General features: G+C 45.6%; 1 protein-coding gene across 1 annotated transcript in view; it reads right to left on the bottom strand.

The window, feature by feature from the left end:
- Positions 1–21,784, bottom strand: part of LOC144768589 (sulfotransferase 1B1-like) — a 397,716-nt gene that overhangs the window by 261,541 nt on the left and 114,391 nt on the right. Inside the window, exon 2 of the mRNA XM_078652381.1 lies at positions 3,111–3,259. Within this exon, the coding sequence (XP_078508507.1) occupies positions 3,111–3,258 (148 nt within the window). The 5' untranslated portion in view covers position 3,259. The remainder of the gene's footprint in view (positions 1–3,110; positions 3,260–21,784) is intronic.

Raw genomic sequence — 21,784 nt, 5'->3', positions numbered from 1 at the left:
ATATGAAATCCTCGACTAAAACTGGCAGCAAGGGCTCTTCCATCGCAGGGGGTTCCAGCCAAAGGCCCCGATACTCCGCCCATCGGTTCCAAATTTTATAGTGTTTGCGCGGGCACCCCCCTGGCCACAAAGATGGGCTGCTCCAGGCCCATGCAAAAGTCCAGGCCGTTTTTCCAAGCTGCCACCGATGGAGCCCTCGCTGCCTTCCGGGCCTTAGCAATGTCCCGCTTTGCCAGGGTGAGACCCAAAAGCAAAAGGTGCAGTTTATAGACATTGTCCCCCACCCACTCCATGACATGCAGCAGTGCCAGCTGTGGTGTGCGGGAAAGCTCACAGCCCTCCAGAAACGATCCAATGATGTGCACTGCCACACTGTATGGATAAATGTAACCTCCGCCTGGTCACAACGCAGACATACCAGGGAGGCGATCGTCCCCGCCCGCCACAATCGCATCCTAGTAAAGTAGACCTTGTGGAGGTATTTGAATTGGACTAGGTGAAGCCGCATTGCAATGGCCGCCCCCCGTGGGGCTGCCAGGGCCTCTGCCCAGTCCTCTTCTTCCAACCCGCCCACGTCTGCCTTCCAGTCCCCACGGAGTTTAGGAAGCGTGGAGGAGCAATGTACGACCAAGGATTGATAGATTCACGAAATCTTCTTTTCCCCTAAATCTTTCATAAAGAGTGTAGATTCGATGGGGCTGAACTCAGGAATGGACTCCAGACCCTGCAGGCTAGGGTATAACGCATGACGCAGCTGTAGATACCGATAAAATTGCATCTGGGGCATATGAAACTTCTCTTGGAGATCCCGAAAGGATTTAAGTGTTGTGTCGCCCCCTACATCGCCCAAGGTGGAAATACCGATGGCGTCCCATCCCCTAAACCCCGAAAGGGCCGCCAACTGTGGCAGCCACCCGTTGTTCCACAGTGGAGTCTCCCGGGTCAAGACGGCCCACCAGCCCATGCGCCGCATCGCCTGCCTCCAAATCATGAACACCACCCTTGTAGCCGGCGGAAGCGCATTCCGCAGCCTCGCTGAGTACAGGATTGTGTACAACGTGTGATGGCCCATAAGGCAGCGCTCCAGCGCGTACGCCAGGTCCTTTCTGTCCCCATACCACCACTCATTGAGGACCAGCAGGTGCGAGGCCTGATAATATGAGAGGAGATCCGGAGATGCCAACCCCCCACAATAGGTAGAGAGGAAACATGTATGCATTGCCACTCGCACCTTCCCTCCCTCCCACAGAAACTGCCCCAACACAGAGTTCACCAGTCGGAACCATCTAGCCGGGATCGGATACGGGTGGTTCTGCAGCTGGTAGAGAAATCGGGGAAGTTCTACCATTTTAATGTCTACCCGCACCCGCTCCCACGCAGGTGCCACATTACGCTCCCAGGCCACTGCCGGTACCTCCGAGAGCACCACCCACAGATATTTCAATCCACCCGCAGCCGACTGAACCACGGTTGCCCATGCAGCCACCCTCGTCTGCCCACCCAGGACCCACAGTGTGGATGTGCAGGGGTTCAGATAGAGACCTGACGTCTCCCCGAAGATCGGCCTTATACGCAGAAGCTGTGGCCCCGTTCTGTCCACAGCTGTCAAGAAGAAGAGAACATCGTCCGCATACAATGCTATTCTATTGGAGAGACCAGTGGCCCACTCAAACCCATGTACCTGTGCGTCCATGTGCACCCAAGCTGCCAAGGGCTCCATAGCCAGGGCAAACAGGTATGGCGACAGGGAACAGCCCTGCCGCGTGCCCCTCTGAATCGCAAAGGTTGAGGAGGATGCGCCCGCAACACACACCGACGCTGTCAGGGCTGTGTACAATAGTTTCACATAGGAAAGGAATCGATGAGCCCAGATTGAATCTAGGAAGCAGGGCAAACAGGTAGACCCAACTCAGGGAATCAAACGCCCTGTTCATATCTGCCAAAAGTAAGGCCGCCGGCTCCCCAAATCGCTGAATCGCCGCAACCGCCACCTGCGCACTAATATTGTGCTGAGTAGCCCATTGGGGCATAAATCACGCGTGATCGGGGTGCACCATCGACGCAATGTGTGGCAGCAGTCGATTGGCCAGCGCCTTTGCCAGAATCTTGGTCTCCACATTTAAAAGGGAGATGGGGCGATAAGATGCGTGACATTCCGGGGGGCACCGGGGCTTTTGAAACACCACCACCTCTGCATGTCTCCAGTCCGGGGGAAGCACCCCCTTGTACGGCACCTCCTCCACTACAGCCCGGTAATGGTGGGCCTGCTGCACATTATATTGATGAAAAAAGTCGCTTGGAAACCCATTGGGTTCTGGCGCCTTCCCGGGATTCAGCTCTCCCAGGGCCAGTTCCTCATCCAATAAGGGGGCCTACAGCTGGTCCCGCTGCTCATCAGACAGCGCCTTGGGTGGCAAATCAGTAATTAATTTCTCAACTGTGGCAGCCTCCAGGCACTCCCGGGGGGCGTAGAGGTCGCCGAAGTATGTAGCAAAGCTCTCCGCTATGGCCGGAGGATCCGTAATCGGGGTTCCAGCCGGATCCAATATTCCCGGTAGGGCCTGGGCGCGGGAAGTGCGCACAACTTGATTTTTAATAATTCTGAGACACAGTGTGCAAATGAAAGCACTTCGTGTGATCTAAATATTTGTTTTAATTAAATAAGAAAGGTTTACATGAGCTTGAAAAGCCTGTTCAATTGGTTAGAAGTAGCCAGTGACAGCAATTCTGTCCCTACAATGACATCTGCATGGTCTTAGTCTGGGGATCAGATTTACTGAAGTATGTTAAGATTCCTTGGGGTGTTTAAGCATGGAATACCACTTCCTGGTTACAGCGGCAGATGAGCAAAAAAATAAACACACATGATGAAACACAGCTCCCCACCAAGTCAATAAAACAATACCGGTTATAGATGTTTCTAAAGTTGTTCACTATCAATTAAAAGACATTGGCTTGTGCGGGCTTATGTTCAGGTCCACATATTGCAGTCATGCCACCACAGCTTGAGTGTGTTATCACACCACAGTGTCCACAAGGGTAGTAAAACACACACACACACAAACACATCTACGATCTATTTAAGACCCTTTGGTGATTGAGCAGCTTACCTGCTTTGGGGTAGGTTGCTATGACAATGTCATCAATTCGTGCTTGGAAATTGTCGATCCGCTCCCAGTCTTGGGAAAAGGCATAGATTATGGGAACTCCATGGATAAGTTGCCATTCTCGCCGGTAGTAATCTTGCTGTTCCGCCATGCTGAGGAGTGAAATGTTCAAGTGAGAAAAATGTAGGTAACACCCGTGTGCCACTATGAACACCAACATTATATAGCCCCTAAATTATAAGGCCTTTTTTTGTGTTAACACTTTTTATTGGTTTTACAGCAAGAGACAGTGATCCAGCAATTGCAAAAACAATTCAGCACTCCCTCTGTTACAAAGCCCCTCCCGGAGGCTCCCTGGCCATGCAATACAGCGATGATCCCCCCAAAAAGGAGCTTGGGGCCAAAGCTGCCGAGTTCATATCTCGGCGTCAGCTCAACATCCTGTGATTCTGTCCAACTCACTTAATCTCCCCATGCTCATGGGCAGCTCCTGAATACCCTCATGGGTGAGAAGCTGTGCTATATAAATCTACAAATGTAAATTTCATTAAGGTTTGTTGCAATATGGAATGTGTGTGAAGGGAGTCACAGAGGACAGCCTAGTCAGCCGTCTCAAGGTAGGGTGCCTCTAGCTCTAGTATGAGCTACTCAAATTCTATCTCTACTCTCTTCTTTTGACTGTATCAATTATTACGCTATTGAAGGCTTTGTTCGGATACTCCTTATCTTCAGACCTGCATCACCTTCTAATATCCTAAGTGTAAACCCGTTAGACTATCCCTTGATGCTTCTTTCAATCACAATTTCCCCTCACCACCATCTATCCATTTCCCTTATTATGTCTCAATATTTCCTCTTATCTGTCAGTTTAATGTAATAATCCCACATTTCCACCCCTCGTATGCCTTGTTTACCTCTTTCCTAAAGTTACACGGTGCCACAATTTCACCACTTATTGCCACAGTTCTCCAACTTAGATTTCACAATTCGAACACTTAGGGCTCATTCCGATGGCGGTGAAACTGCCACCGGCAGCCTGCCGGTGGCGGGTTCATGGCCATCTCGAAGCACTTCTCCGCCCACCATATTACAATGGCGGGCGGTGTGCTTTCGGACACAAAGTCCGTCCACCATGTGTCCACTACAGGCAATCGTTACGATTGCCTGGCGGACCCACCAAGCATCTCAAAAATAGTGGTGTGCCTACCAGGCACCATCCGCCAAATGATGATACTGTATCCACGCCAGCCTGTCCATGGCGGTGAAACTGCCATGGTAAAGCTGGTGGGGATTGCATTTGGGGACCCGTTGCGGGCCCCCCTAATGTTGGGGGAGGTGGATGTGCACTGGGTGGTGCCTGCCTCGTAGTGCAGGGAAACCCACAACAAGCATTTTTAGCATAGCGGCGGGTGCTGCAGCCAGCAGCACCCACCGCAACGTTAACCATGCACGATGCGACCGCCACGGTGGCGGTCGCATCTTAATCAGACGTGCAGGACCGCCACCTCACAGGCGCGCGGTCCCAGTCCCAGCATCAATGGCAGACAGGCATAAGTCCGTCCGCCATCGTTATAACCCACTTATTCCGGCAGTTCCTTTATTCATAGTCCTTAGTCTTCCACCTATCCCACAGATATCAGCTCCTGTGGATCAGTACCCTGCTGTCGCATCCCGTCTCACCCTTTAGCCAAAAGGTTGTCTCATCACCCAGAACACAAACCCCTCCTTATGCCAGCAAGATAGCTCCTACTGTGACACTTGTTGAAAAATTGAGCACCACTTACGAAATTTTGTAACAAGAAGTTTGGTATGAAATGTGATATGGAAGAAAAGTTATTATTTAGTGGATAGATCACAATTTCTTCAGCGTATTACCTGTTATGTTATCACCCATTAGTATGGAGTGATAGCACTTTAGGGAATCTGGAGACTTTCCCCTTGATTCTCAGGATGCCATTGCAATCTTCAGGCAGCCTATTATGATAATTAGTGGTGGTGGTCGTAGTGGTGGTGGCAGTGTGGTGCTTGTGATGGTGGTGGTCTGTGCAGTGCAGAATTGAAACCCTATTTTTTTCCTGTATTTCTGACATTATTATACTTTTGGATGTAAGTGTGTGACGTGTCAAGGAGGGAAGGGCAAATGTAAGCACCTTTATAGGCAACGACATGACATATTGATGTTGTGTTAGATATATGCAAGCTGGTCTGTCAAATTAGTTTCATTGTCCATTTTACGTGTCAATTGCAACGTGTTGTATGGTATTTATGATTTCTTGGTGCTGGCTTTGCATTTGTCTTCTGCTACACAGGTCAAACGTAACCAGAGGAATGACACAGAGCTGGACATGTTTAGATTTAAATCTTTTTATTGTTGTTGTCATTGTGTTACAAATAATATATTGCAAAACAATAAGACACGACCAAACATGTTCAAGGTAAGAAAACAAATGCAACAAACCCACCGTCCCTCCCCCCGTTCTTCCTCCCGAAACTCACCCAATGTACTGCTGTAAATAGAGGTTCACAACCCAAGCCCAATTCTTCAGTAAACTTCTATGGGCGAATGATCTCAAGGAAGATGAGTCCTGATTGGGCCATGGTTCAAACCCTAGCCAGACTGACACCCTGCATTCATGAGGGTGAGACACAAAACTTCATAAACTCCTGCCCTGACACTAGACCATTGGGTCACGCCCCATGTTGCCATCCTGTCATCAATAGTCTATGAAAGCCCAGTACTTTATTTTAGATCAACTCACAGAGACTCTTGCTGTTTGTGTCTTCCCTCAGCCCCCCAAAATTTCCTCCCAGACATTTTCACTTTCATTTTTAGAAGGAACTTAAGTTTCAAGGAGGAAAACTAAAATAGGGCACAAAAAATAAGCCATGTTTAGACGATTGAGACTTGCTAAGCTTTTAATAGTTTGGCTAGGACACCAGCATCACCTTGATTTGGTATGACAGTGGTAGGAGGTTTTTGATTTAGTGCTTTTACATACTCTGAATCTCTGCATTTATTATGTATGTGGAGCATTTTAAAAGGTGAAACTTTTTAATGTATAAATGATATTAATGGATTTCAAACTAACTTGCACTTTATGATATGCACTAAGGATTCTTTTTTTTTTTTGATTTCCAAGTATTTTATTAATTTTATAAGCAATTACATTAGCATTTCTGTTACAAGCGTAGCCAAACGTAGTTTGTAGAGCAGTGTTTACATGCACTTTGAAATATGTGTTTAGCTAATTCCCTCTGACTTGACTTGCTGTAAATTAGGTAAAGGGTGATAGAAAGAAGCAGAAGAGAAAGAGGTGAAAGAAGGATACAAGAAAGGTTCTGTAATAAGAGACTAATAAGACTTATAGTCGCGTGACAAAGCCGTTACCCCGCTGGGTTGCTTGTGGCGAGATTGGTAGTCGAGTCAGCCCACCCGTCTCCCGTAGGGCCACGGTAGTAGCGCTCCATCTTCTCGCCCCACCGCCCACCGAGGGGGGGGGGGTGGTCGCTGAGAGGAAATGGTTTCATGGGGGTTCGTAAGAGTCTAGGTACGTGTCCGAGTGACTTCCACATCCCCTTGGTTGCTGGTCTCCAGGGTGAGTTCTGTAGTGCAATGTTATCCGCCCCTCTGAGGTGCATAACCCAATTGACCCAGCCTCTATATGATGTCTTACTTGTGTCCTTCCAGTTGGCCAGGACCATTTTTACCGCCGCAGTCAGCAGCAGATCTAGTACGTCTTTGTCCTGCTCTGATCTTAGTTCTGTGTTCATGAATGCGGTGACGAGAGAGGAAAATTCAGGTGTTAGTGTGCAGCCCAGTGCTTTATTTATGAAACCAAAGATTTTCTCGCAGAATGTTTTGAGTGTTGGGCAATGGTAGATAAGGTGTGCTAGGTCCCCTTTTTCCTTGCTGCAGTTCCAGCATAGTGCATATTCCCTGAGGCCTAGAGAGAATACGCGTGCAGGGGTCCGGAAAGCCTTATGGAGTAGCCAGAATTTCGTTTGTGAGAGTACCAGGGAGATTTTGTTGTGTGAGGCAGAGGTCTTAACTGTTTGTACCTTATGCCATGAATTGATATGTTTTGTTGGTACTGAGCCTGAATCTATTTGAAAAACCATGGGCAGTATTGGTTGGTCGGGAGGCTTTGTCGCGGGGAACGGAGTTAACTTTCCAGATCATTTTGAATTTAAGGGTTTCTCGAGTGGGCTGATATTTTTCACTGGCTCCCTTGGCCATCTAGAAGTGCCATTTTATGTGTTAGCGATCTACTGATTTTCGAGCACGGGGAGCGGCTGGCCCAACTCCTTGCCCTAAATGCAGGCAGTGGTGTTGCTTCCCCACTGGGGCACCAAAGGAGTGCCAGGGGCTAGCCAGTCAGAGCCCCTCCTCAACTCGACCATGGCCAGCACCAGCCATGCTGTCAGGTTACCATCTTATGGTAATGCCAGGATCGCTTGGAACAGGGACTCTCTGTTAAGACTGCAGAAGAGGTGTGGTGCAGCGCCCAGGACGGCTGACTCCGAAACACAAGGGCTCAGGGTTCGATCCCCAGCGCCAGCGCCAGCACCTTGTGACTCTGGGCAATAGCTCACTTAATCTTCCTGAAGGCCCCCAGCGCCGGGACACCTCTCCGGAGGTAGCTGTGCGCTTTACAAATGCTGGTATTTCAAGGCAGCTTGAACATAGTCTTCCAAGAATGCTGGACCTTGTGCTCATCTTGAAACACACTGTTTTAACCCAGTGTAGGAAGTGCGCTCTTTATGTGATATATCAATAACTTGATATACCAGGCAAAGAGACCAGTGGTTCCCTTGAAAGAAGACAGGGCCTTGCTACGTAATCCCAAAGTGCTCTGTTAGGGGTAGTGTACTAGAGCCTCCTTAGGCTTAACACAGAGGAGTGTAAGACATTTGCAAATACACACAATTATTATTAAATGACAACATGACTCCAGAAGGAGATCAACACCAATTTATAAAAAATAGCCTGTATCTTGATATATGTTAGGCACTAGAGAAAATTTGTTCAGGTGGGTACTGTTTAAAATAGTATATTTGAAGTAAACAGCTGTTTTATACTTTCAAATGTGATTAAAGAACTTTGCTGGTATGTTAAGCTAAGGAGAAAACATATGCTGCATGTGGTTATCTAACGACTTATGGGAACCTTCCCTGGGACATGAGGTCAGTATGGGGCAAGGTCCTAGGCAGCAACAAACGGTCACCCAAGGAGGCACTGGGGTGTCTGGGTGCAGAGGGATGTTTTTCAGCATCAGGAGATTTTAAGTGTTTTTGATGCATGAAATCGGAATTGAAAGTCTTCTGTTTATTATTAAGCTATGCAGGAAAAACACATGCAGCATCCAGGCACTTAGCAGAAACTTACGGGACCGATCTTCTGGACGTAAGGTGAGTAGGAGACAAGGTCCAAAGAAGCACCAAAAGCTCACTTCGGAAGGTTCTGGGGCTTCCAGATACGGAGGTGAATTAAAGTGTCTGGTGCCCATTCACTTCTATGGAGTATCGGTCTGGTCACAAAGAGGCAGCAGGCTTGGACTGGGGGAGCAGTCTAGCTGAACCAGCAAGGGGGCTCAACTTTTGCGATGTCCAGGGATGTGGGGGCACCTTTGGTTCTTTTCTCCAGGGCCCAGGGGTGACAGGCACAGAGGTGTCCTTAGGTGTCAGGTTTTTGTCACAAGAAGCAGTTGTATTTGAGGGGGCCTACACAAAGAGGCTGCAGGCGGCTTCGGGCTCTCCCTTGGGGGTAGGAATTCTTCTCTGGTGTTAGGCTGGCTAAAACTAGTCAGTCAGCCCACCAGCAGTTTCCGGAGGCACTTCTGAGGTGCCCTCTGTGTGCATGTATTGATAAATCCAACAATGGAATCAGTATGGGTTCATCAATATGAGATGTTTGATATCAAGCATTGTTATTTTCAGTGAAGCCATCATGTAGCTGAGGAACTCGTTTTTTTACCCGGGCCCGCACGTGTTTTAACATGGCTTCCCTGTTCACTTGCAGTGGCAGTTACCGAAGTGCCCAGTGCAGGGGCATATCTGGTCATGCAGTAAGGCCCTCACATGTAGTATAGTGCAACCTGCCTTAGGACTGTAAGGCCTATAGAAGGCATTTTACCTATACTGAATGCTTTGTCTTCAGGCATAGCACACAGGGATGTGTTCCATTTCGACACTTCAGTTTTCTCTTCACCAAGAAATGGAGCCTTCAATGGCAGTTTGTATGATCTTGGTGACGGGCCCCTAGGGTGGCACAATTTGTGCTGAAGCCCTAGTGGACCCTCTTCAGCCCCAATGCCCCAGGTACCAGCTGTATCATTTACTTGGGACTTACAGGGGTTGCTGAAGCTGTGTCAATTGTGGTACAGTTTTAGAGAAAGAACACTAGTACTGGGAACCTGGCTAGCAGGGACCCAGTACACCACAGTCAAAGTTGCATCACAAAACCAGGCAAAAAGCGTGTGGGGGGCTACTGCAACAAGTACTTAGTCCCGTACACCCAGTAAATAAATAATAGGCCTATAGTTGCAGCCTATGTGGTTTCAAAACAAAACTATACTATTAGAGGCTAGAATGTTACAACCCCCCAATTTATTTTGCTGTCCGGTGCAGAAAAACTTAACTGAATCTCACAATTTTCAGGCTTTTGTGCATGCCTAATTAATGTGAGGTCTGTTCCTAAACATCAATTGGATGTTAGAGCCTCTTAAGTGACAACACCTTGGATATGGTATTTATCACCGAAGCGGGGCTGAGCGCTTTCTCAGGCCCAATATCTCCCTGGCAATCGCTTATGAATACTCTATATTACATCTTGACCGAGTGGGCTGCAATGGGGGTGGGGAGGAATCTCCATGATTTATTTATCCTTCTATCATGGTTCTAATGAAAGTTGAAGGATCTGGGCAGCGTAGAGAGCTTTATGATCTCTCTCAAGATTTCTAACAATGTGTCTTTCTCAGAGGCCTTGCTTTATCATCCACCTCTCTATTTTGTTACTTTGATGGAAAGTTATTAAATGCTCTTACCTTGCGGGTTTTGCAATAGTCCAACGTCACTGTTCTAGGTGATTTCAATGTCCATATGGATGAGCCTAACAATAAAGCAGCCGTGGAGCTTGGAAAGGTTTACTGTGATCTCAATCTTGCCTCAAAGGTGGTTGGCCCTACGCATAAATTAGACCGCACTTTAGATCTGATTTGTACAAACTGTACCTCTCTCAAGGTGGGTAAACTCTAGCCGGTGACTTGGTCTGATCACCATTTCATCCCATTCTCTAGGTCTCCTTTGCACTTACGAGAGGCACCACACATTCTAAAAGCAGCTTCACGCCCTAGGCACAAAATCAGAGATAGTGATGTCTTAAGACTGCCTGGTATTTTCAACACACCGTTGGGCAACATGAAAGTGGATGCTAACTTCCTTACACATGGTCTTACTTACGAGATTGCTCTGATTAACAAAAGGGGGCCTATGAGAAATCATACATCTTCGGTGTGTTTTTTTCTCCCATTTCCAAAGTATGAAGCAAGCATGTAAAAAGCTAGAGAGAATCTGGGGGGTAAACTATTGCCCGGAGGATAATGCAGTGTATAATGCCACTTTGAAAGACTTCCAAAAATGTATCAAGAAAACAAAAGCGATGTTTGCTCACCAAATTACCAAATCCCAAAAATCATGCAGGGAAACTTTTCTGTTCAATGTCTAAAGGGATGAATGTTCCAGGTCAGCCTGTCCTTTTGCAATGGGGATATTAAGTTCTCTCAGATGTCCTTTGTTAATGGAAGATCCCTAACCCATTGAGTGAAGTGCATGCTTTAGAGTAAGGTCAGAGCTGAGAATGTGCTTTAATATACGTTGTATTCTAATAAATTAGGTCTGTGGTTTTTTAATTTTATTGTGCAAGTTTCTTTATTTTCTGCGATAAAAGCCTGTGCTTGAGAGTGTCTCTTGAGTTCAGAATCACCTATTTTGTTTCAACAGATTGCTATGAACAAATCCTGACGATTCGGGTAACACGTTAAGTGAAGACAGCCAACATGTGTTTCACCCCCTTACAGCAAGCAGACCTGGGGCTTTCTCAAGCTGAATGGTAAAGTACAACAGAAAGCACAGGAAGAGCAACAGTGTCAAGATCTGGCAACCAGGAAGTTTCCACTTGTTAGGTATATGTGCTGCACAGTCTGTCTTGTGTGGGACAGTCAAAAACGTGCCTGGTGCTGTGTAGAGCACCGGCTCGTTCCGTGAATATCTACTTGGTCCGAGAGTGCCAACCAGTTCATGTGAGGTCCTGGCACTGGGCAAGTTTTTGACTGTCCCACACAAGATAGACCGTACAGCCCATATACGCAACCAGTCAAGACTTCCTGGTTGCCGGATCTTGATGCCGTTGCTCTTCCTGTGCTTAACTGTCCCCTTTGGGTAATCAATAAAATATTCCCCCTCTCAAGCATTAGTAGATCAACTAGCAGCTCATTTTCAGAAAAAAAGGCCAAGGATATCCAATTATCATCCCCTACAGGGTATGAAATACCCAAGACCCCGACGGGCCTCATGATACATCCCATGGGAGAAGCAATTTTAAATTCCTTTGACCTGGTCTCACTTAGAGATACTGAAATGTGCATTTTAGCAGTTAGAGCTTGGTGCCTTTTAGCCCCCTGCCCTCTGTGGCTACTAAAGAATGTAGCCCTCTGTTAAAAAATGATATCAATGATTTATTAATTCAATTATTATCATTCATTATTTACTGTTGTTCCTCGTTGTTGGAACAAGCACTTGAGGCAGATATCTCTAACCTTAATACTTATAGGTTTTTAGTGCTGGCCAAAGTTTTTGAAAAGTTGGGTAATACACAACTGACACTATTATTTGGGGAAAACAGGATTGTGCATGTTACCAAGGTGAGTTTCTGTCAAGGGCACAGCATAGAGACTGCAATGTGGAGGTCTTCAAAATTGATAAATTGGTGCTGGATATGGGTAACAAAGCGGTGGTTGTTCTTTTAGGTCTGTGTGCAGTGTTAAACACTGCATCTCATAATACTCTACTGGAACATCTGGAAATAATTGGGGTGAGGGATGTCGCTCTCAAATGGTTGAAATCTTTCCTTTATTTTTGAGGACAAGTTGTACAACTTCCACCTTTTACCATCTGGATTCACAGACTTATATTTTAGTGTACTTTAGGGATCAGCCTGTGCTCCATTCTTATCAACATTTATAAGGCTCCTTTGGGGGACAGCTGAACCGTTGGGCTTTAAGATAGTATTGTACGCTGATGACATATAACTGTTACTCTCTTTCCAGCAGGTTCACAGATCTCTGGAAGTGCATTTTCAGGGCTGCTTGAAAGCTGCCGCAGACTGGATGCAATCACATTAACAGAAGCTTAAATAAAAGTCTAAATTAAAGGTCTTCAGCAATTCTTCTCTGTTTAATTTGGCTTGTCGTTGGACACACTCGCTGGGCACTCCTCCTGCGCCTGCCCAGACTGTAAGAATGTTTGGTATAAATTTTGATTTGGACCTCTACTTTAATTCCTATATCAGGGATGTCTCTGCTGAATACTTTTGTTTGCTAAAATTTTTAGCCAAGTTTTTAAAATTCTTACCAGAGTATACTAGAAAACGAATTGTACAGGCCTTGGTAATTTCCCGGTTGGATTATTTCAACTACCTTTTTTAGGAATGAATGCCAAATGCCTTTTGAGGCGCGTTTGCAGAGTGGTGTAAAAAGGGGCGTGGCCTCGGACCACCTCTCTGCAACGCAGCTCTGCGGCGCATACTGGAGGTACCTGGTGGGCTAGTTGGCCCCCCGGGGCCCTCAGTATTCGAGATTAATTAATTCCCCAAGTTACAAGGCACCAGAGGGCGTGTTTGCAGAGTGCTGCAGGGAGGGGGCGGGTCCTCCGGGGAGATGCCAGATTTTATTTAATTTAAATTTTTTCAGAAGGGGGGCGCTGTGGCCCCCCTTCTTTTACAATATTTGGGGCCCTGGGGACCCATCCCCCAGGGCATGGGCAATTATTAACTTTTTAAAAAAAATTTAAGGAGGGGTGGCTGCGTGGCCCCCCTCCTGAGGCCTCCATTAGCCTCGAAAACCCCATCCCCTGGGGCTTTGCCTCTTTTTTCTTTTTTTTAAATTAAATATTTTATTGAGGGGACCCCATCCCCCGGGGCCTGGCCTTATGCTGAATATATGTTTTAGAAGCAGAAGAAGTATTTGAGAAATGGTGTAGGTATGCCATTCACAAAAGATTTTGTGCACTGAAAATGTTCAAAATGTTTTTTTCTGTTTTAGAAACTTACTGATGCATGTATACGCTCAGTAACAAAGCAACATATGTTTCTAGAGGGACATATATGCAATTATATATCACGTGTGATATCTATATTTCACTCACAAATAGCTCAGAAGAAAAGCATGTATGCAGTAAAACAGGTAGTTTGATACTGACAGAAGGAGATAACCAATGATTCAGAGATATAGTAACAACTGATATGTATCTAACAGGAATGAAGGTACTTTCTCAGGCACTCAAGGAATCACCCAACCACTACTCAGGCAGTCATCAAATCAGTGATTCACTTTCCTTGGAGTTATTCAATTATCCAGAAACTATGCAGAAATTATGTAGTTATTGAAGTATGCAGACACTATGTATTCATTCATCTAATCACCTAGGTACTATCTATTGACATCCAATTAACAAAGCTGTAACTATGCAATCATTAGAACATTTGCGCAGAACCTATGCAGCCATCTAAACACCCACTTGCACCCCATGCAGTCATTGAAATACTGAGGCATACGCGTGCACAGATGAAACACTCAGACTCTACTCATACACTCATGTAATTACATATAGAGTACCATTGTAGTAAACCCATCACCCATCCAGTACCTATGCAGTCATTTAATTACACAGCCTATGGTCTTGCACTAATATAATCATCCCTGCAGTATACTTAATTTCATCCAATCTCTCAAGCTTTAACAATGGAATCATGCAGACACTAGTCATGCACTCATCAAATAAGATAGGCACTACTGATGCACATATTCAATTCTCCGGGCACTACCCATGTAGTTATGTAGGCATCCAGGCACTACCTGTTCAGTCAAACAAAAAGACATGGGCCACATCCAATCGCTGAAACACTTTTCATCCACTCATCCAATAGGCTAGGTGCTATGCATGGGCTTAAATAATCATTAAATCACTATCCATGCACTGCATAAAACACATATATACTATGTATGTACTCTTGCAATCATCAAGGCACTAGAGTTGCACTCATTTAATCATCCTACCTGTATCTATGCAGGTATTGAATTATTGAAGCATTAGCCATACACTTGTCGAGTCATTCAGGCTGAACTCACACTCATTCAAAAACCCAGATACTAGTGGTATACTCATGCCAACACATGATGCAGATATGGAATGACTCATGGAGTTATGACATAGTCAGGGAATCACCTAGGCACTACCTATGCACTCATTTAACCATCCAGGGAGTACTGATGTATTTAACCACAAACCCATGTATTTACAAGTTTTACTGAGGCATATGTAGTCTTTAGACAATATGGGTGATCGGTTTACTACAATGGTACACTCTATGTAATTACATGAGTGCATGAGTAGACCCTGAGTGTTTCATTAGTGCATGAGTGTATTTCAATGACTGCATGGGTTGTATGTGGGTGTTTATATGGGTGCATAGGTTATGTGCATATGTTATAATGATTGCATAGTTACAGCCTTGTAAATCTAGCATTAAATTTTAACCCCATGCGCGCTGCGGGTTTTCCCGCTGTGCGCTGACTTTTTCAAAAAGCCGCGTTACATTGATGAAGCAAAGCTTCGCATATTTTGCGGCTTGCCGAAGTCAAGAACCTCGTTTATGTGTAATAAGGTAACAAAACGTATGTTTTACTAACGTTTATTTTTGTTTAGGCAAAGTTTGCGAAGCTTGCCTACGTGTATTTCTAATACATTTAACCCGTGTACTTTAAAATGGCCGCCGCTTGTATTTTAGTTACTGCGCATGCGTCAGCCACACTCACGTGTCCTGACGCGTCTGCAGAAGTGGAGGGAAATTTATGCGCATGCGTAATCCATAGCTGTGCCCATCATGTGGTACTGCTCGTGCCACTGCTCTTGTGTCTGTATCAATGTAGCTAACATTTAAACTGCATAAGTATATTTTATAATGATAAGTAGAAAGTACAAACCCTGTGATGTGTTTTCATGATGACATTATTATGTATTAATTTGTTTTCGCTTACTTTTCATGTACCGCGGGGAATGGGGGTCTGAGTGAAAGGAGAGCCATATTGGAGGTCCCTTCTGCGCCTGCGCAACTTTGGCAGCACAGTAGACCTTGACTGATGGAACATAGCCAGTTGGCAGCGATGGGCGAGATGCTCCTGAGAAAGTCACCTCTGCCCTGCGAGAACAGCGAATGTGGCTCCTTATATGTTACAATGTAATATTGTATTGCTGCTTGCCGTGTAGCTTCTCATGGGAACCCCAATCTTACTAGGCGGTGCCCAAACATGCAAATACAGGCTTGAAATGTTGAATTGTGATTGGTGTGTTACCCAAATTCTACCTTAGGACCAATCGAAATTGAGGGATTCTGACACTTTGCAACATTGGGGGGTGGTACACTGTCCCCAAACTGTATATCTACCCTGGGTTCACCTAGGGAACCGTCCGACTAGTCTGGTTTAGCTGACCTGTCACTGACCCATCGTACTCAATAGGTGACTGAAGATACAGAGCGCTGCGGAGCACTCTGTCTGAATTTGACCATAGACTAAGGTTCTACTGAACCTTAAAGTGCTGGCGAAGCACTTTGCTGGGAGTTCGCTGACCCAATCGGGGTCTTGATCGATAACTGCAGAGCGGGTGGAGCGCAGGCGTTGCTTCCGAACTGTGGGTTCCGGTCCTGTCCTGAGCGGTCCTGTCCTGAGGGTTTGCTGTCCTGTCCTGAGGTCCTGTCCTGATTCCTAATCCGAGGGTATCCTGTCCTATCCGGGGTGTCCATTCTGCACCTGCTGTCCTTTGAGGGGTATCCTTCCTTGAGGGTTTCCTGTCCTTAACTGACCCGTGGCCAGGGTTTGGTTTCCACACCTTTCTAGGTAAATATTGCTCTGAACCTCTTAAATCTTGCACCTTCTGAATTTCTAACTTTTGCTTCAATAAAATTTACCATTGCATATGTTATTTTTCCATGTCTTTCCGCAACTATTGAAAGTCATTTGCATTTTTCCATAAGTTTGTTCCTATGTCTTCTCACTTGTTAGAAATTATATTTTGCATTGCAGTTTGTCATTTTCTGATATGGTCTAGAACCTCATTGCCTAGATTGTTTAAAGGCCCGTTCACCTTAAGTGAAGCGTGTTACTCTTTATAGGCCCTCCTGTAGTTATACCTACATAGTCCGCCCATGCTTAAATATTATTGAATAGCATAGTATCTTCTTGTTACATTTTATATCAGTATTTCAATGATTACTCTGTCGTTATTTCTTTACAGTTACCTCATTTACGTTATCTTGGTTATTGATTGCCTTATATCGATGTACCTTATGAATGAAGCAAATGAACTTTAGATAAACATTTTAAAACTTCCCGTTGTCCGTGGTCATTTCAACAGTATTTTGAATGTTATTTGGTTGGGTTTGTATGTTGCTGCCTTTCCTTTTACAGCTAGCTCCCTGATTCATTGTGGTCATTAGGTACCCGCATCGGTGGATGGTAAGTCGGGTGCACTGAGAAATAATAGTAGGGAACTCACTCACAAATTGGTAGAGCTCGTGAAGTCACCTGATCGATGTGTATGGTGTTTTGAAAGTATATGGGCCCTGAAGCCGGAAACGGCGAAAACTATTGGTCGGGTGGCCTCGCGCGCTCTATCAGTTTTACTGGTAGCCAGAGGATGGTTAGGGACTAGTTGAGAGTAAGGCAGGGATTAGTTGGACTAGTTGAGTCGGAAGCTGCTAGTATATTGATGCTGCTAGAAGAGCGGCTGTTCTAAGAGACCTGATCATTCTCTTGTGAATACGCTGTTTTGGAATTCATGAATTGCTGTATTGTTATTATTCTTGTTCTTATATTGTTATATGTATTAATCCATGCATTTGTTAACCGTTTAGTTCTGTGTTGTCCGAACTCCCCGGGGAATTGAAAGGGCAAGTGGTGAATAGAATCCATTGTCCTGAGGTCACAGGCTCGAGGAAAGTTAGGTGCAGGTTTAGATAACCGGGAAGCACTAACTAGGGTTTTCTGAATACATGTGTGAATAAATGTCAGTAACGGGGTTCATTGGCAAAATTCCCATAGTGGCGTAACCTAATAAGGGTCACATCGGAAGAGTAGCAGGTTCCTCGGAGCTAGCGTGAAAGCAGAGGGGTCCGCTGGGAAACCTTAAACTCGGAATATATCCCGGAAAGAAGTGGATGAGTTTAGGGGAATAACAGGTTCACCGATGCTAGAGTGAAGGGTAGGCGGAAGAGATCTACCCGCAGCGAGTGAAAAGTAAATGGAAGTAGTTTACTTGCAGTAAAATAATTCTTTCTCTGTCTAGACACTTGAGCACTGTGGCGAATGTGTATTTGTTGTAAAATAACCAAGCACTGAGCACTTTAAAAGAAAGAAAGTTTCCGTTACCTTGTGAAGGGAGGGAGTCAGTCGCGAAGCGCCTCTGACGTCACTCTGTGCCGCGCTGGGATTGGTAGAAGCAGCGGGCGGGTAGCGGAGCTGAGATTGTAAAGGAGGGGTGAGCGCCAGAGCGTGGGAACTGTCTCACGAAGGGGCCGCGCACCCATTGGCGGAGATTATTCAGAGTCGCGCACCCATTGGTCGCACGGATTTCTGAAGCGCGTTCTGATTGGAGGTAGTTTGTAAACAAAGTTTAGCGTAGAAGTCGTATGTGGCACTCGCAGACTACAGGAACTCGACCTGATCCAAGGCACCTAGGGTTTGAAAGGGATCAGTGGAAGACTAATAGATACGATATTATGTACGGAACCAAGAGAAAAATGTCCCTTGTAAGTAAGGTGAAAAATTATTTTAAAACGGACAAACCGATTAAATCTAGAGAAGGTGTTCTTGTCCCACCACCCAATACTCCTGCCTCATTCATGATGTTTGACCGAGGGTACAATACCTGTGTGTGGTTGGAGAATTGGGTGAAGTACACAAAAGATGACGGAGTATTGGCTTTTCCGTTAGATGGTACTTTCAATGGTAGGATCTTATTTAATTTAAGAACTCGGATGAATGAACTGCATCCCAGACCGAGACTAACGCAGTATGAGGCATTAGAGGAATGGGAGATTGAGGCTTTTGAAAGAGAAAGACCCCGAATGGACAAGGGTTTGACCAAGTGGTACCCCAGGCTGAAACAGGAGTCCAGGGATAAAAGGATGAAACAGTGGAGGCAGAGCATGATTGTTGAGGGTCTGTTTCCCATGATGCCGGCATGTCATAACCCTGGAGCAGGTGAGAAAAGTACCGAAAAGTGTAAGCATTGGGGGGCCCCTGGGGAGTCAGATGATGAATTGATAGATGACATCTGTACCAGAAGTCCGCCACCTTATAACGAGGGAACCCGATCTTCCAGTGTAGGAGATGCTCCCCGACGCCACTTCCTCAAGGAAGAAGACAGATCCCTAGGACTGGAAGGGGGTGGTCAAGTATTGCCCTATTTTGAGAAACCCGAACCGGCGGAAACAAGGGATATATATCCCAAAGTGCCCGCAAGCCAGGAAGAAAAATATTCACGTACAAAAGTTTTCTTTCCCAGACCCTTGTATGAAAACGAAGAGAAACCATCGAATTCAGGACTGCCTTTTGTTCAACCTCCATATGAGGAAGAACGCAGGTCCTTTAACACTGGAACTTTATTCCCGAAACCAAATTATGGTGGGGGACCAAGTGAAACGCATCCTACTGCCCCGAGTTTTACTCCTCCATTGACCCCACAGATATTACATGACACGACTTTAAGAAGGATACTAGTGGAAAAGGAGCAAGAGGCCCTAGCTAGACAAAGGACAGAAATAATTCAGAAAATCTCCCAGTTAAATACCAGTCCTGAGGCATTGACTATTCCAGTAACTATTGGACCAGTGGTCCCGTTATACGGAAATGGTCAGGGAAATCCGATTACTCCAGTTATGACCCCAGTCATGGCACCCCCGAGACAGGAACCGATAATCATAGATGATCAGTCCAGTGAGTGCGAGTCTGAAGTTGCGTTCTTGGACTTGCCAAACAAACCGACCGGAAAGGGAATGCAGCAGAGGCATAACCCTTTTAATGCGAAAGAAATTAAATTAGAGTCAGCAACAGGCACTAGGAATGTCTCTCTGGTAACTCCGGATGAAATTGAGAGTTGGAGTCGTGAATTAGAGAAACAGACTCCGCAAACGAAACCTTTAGACCTCTACAAGCTGAGGGTAGAAATAGAAGAATTAATGGCAGGAAATGTGGGGTTGGATCGATTGAATACCTACTCTGAAGAAGAATTGTCGTTTATATGTAAAAGCTTTACAAGGAACACCAGAGTGCTCCAAGAAAAACTGACCGAAACCGCAGCTAGTATGGGGGTAGATATCTCGAAATCCAAGCCCTTACAGAAACCGTACAGAGCAGACTTCTCAGACAAAGATATAGAGCACCTGAATGTGGCGGGAAAAAAGTTGCAGATTAAAGAATTATTGGGGGTACTGCAGAAATGGGGAGATGTGGAAAGATGGAGAAGCAGGTGGGCGAAAAAGAGGGAAGAGGCTCGCTCCCGACAAGTGACTCCTGAATTTGCTTTAAGGGAGGTAGAGAAACCTGAGCAGTTATGCCCCATGCGCGAAGTACCTGGAGGGAAATATGTGCATGTCCCCTGGTCTAGACAGGATATTGTGTCCTTTACGAACGATTTTCCAAAATTACGAGAGAAACCAGTAGACTGGTACAGGCAGGTGGAAAGGTTCGTGAAGGTACAGAAATGTCTGTGGAAAGACCTGGATGGGTTTTTCGACATTGTGGTTCCGGTAGATTTATGGACCCAGTGTAAAATAGCCATAGACTGGCCTACTGAAGAGTACCCAAGAAATAAGGAAACAGGGGAGCCATCAAAGGATGTCATGCGAAAATATGAGCAGGTAATTCAGCATTTGAAAGAAAAGGTGCCCGCAAAAGAAACTGATTGGACAAAAATAGATAGAACAACACAGGAAAGGGACGAGACAGTGCACTCCTTCTATGAGAGGTTATTGCAGGTATTTAAAACATACAGTGGTATTGATAACATCGATTTGAAGGACATGACGCACTTTATTTACAGGTTTGTAAATGGTTTAAGACCTGAAATTTGTCAGTGGATAAAAGATAATAAAATCTGTTGGCATACAAAGAAAATGGATGAGGTCCTACGGTACGCTAAGTACTGCGAGGACGAGATGGCAGAAAAGAAAAAGGCCCTTAAGGAAAAAGTGATGTGGGCTCAAGTAAAGCTCGCAGAACAGCAGGAAAAACAATTGAGTAACATGGTTAAAAATGCTGAGAACAAAAGTCCTGGGGGAGGGGGTGGAGGAAAGCCCCGGCCCAAATTTAGCAGGGAAGAGGCTATGAAGAAATTTCCCTGCCACCAGTGCGGCGAAATTGGACACTGGCGAAACGAGTGTCCCCAATTGACCGATGATAACCCCAAAACACCTAATTTAACTCCACAGACGCAGAAAGAAAGACCAAGAAAAACGCAACCCCAGGTAAAAACAGTTCAGGTGCCTCGAGCACCCAAGCAGGTATACAGGGGAAAACAGGGAGAGGGTGAGGAGATAGAAGTTTGGGAAAGCGGTGAGAACAGAAATACAGCAACTTCGCAGTATCTGCTAAATGATACCTTCCTTTGTAATGAACAGTACTGACGGGGCCTGAGAGGGGAGGACGAGGAGTGCGTACTTGGCGCTTCCTTGCCGGTAGACCAGTCTGGACCATACATTGAAGGAAAGGTTGACGGAAATGATGTCACCTTTCTGTTGGACACTGGCGCTACCCGTTCTACTGTAAGAACAGTGGACGTTCCAAACCTACCCCTCTCGGGAGAAAATATCCAAGTAGTGGGTGTATCTAATCAATTGATTAGTACTCCTGTTACCGAACCAATGGAGATTTCAATTGGAAATTTTAAACAAATGCATAGGTTTGTCGTCTGTGACACCAGTCCAGTGAATCTACTGGGTCGTGATTTGCTGTGCAAAATGAACTGTACCATCTTTTGCACACCAAAAGGTGTTGAAATACAGACCCCGGATGAAGATGGCATTTATAAACTATTGTTACTTAGACCTGACTCAGAAATTAAAAGATTGACCCTGCAGGATTTGCCCCAAGAACTCCAGGAAGCGGTAAAGCCAGAGGTGTGGGATTTCACTGGAAAAGATGTGGGATTAATGAAAGATGTGGACCCCATACAGATAGCCATCAAGGACAATGCAGTATATCCTAACACTAAGCCCTACCGAATGAATGCTGAAGTGAAAGCAGGTGTCACTCTGGAAATACAAAAATTATTAGAAGGAAACATCATACAGGAAGTGATGAGCAGCCCATGCAACTCACCGATTATGGGCATCAAGAAGCCTAGTG

The sequence above is a fragment of the Lissotriton helveticus genome, chromosome 7 (assembly GCF_964261635.1).
Source record: "Lissotriton helveticus chromosome 7, aLisHel1.1, whole genome shotgun sequence".
Lineage (NCBI taxonomy): Eukaryota > Metazoa > Chordata > Amphibia > Caudata > Salamandridae > Lissotriton > Lissotriton helveticus.
This window is presented reverse-complemented; position numbering and strand designations above follow the sequence as displayed.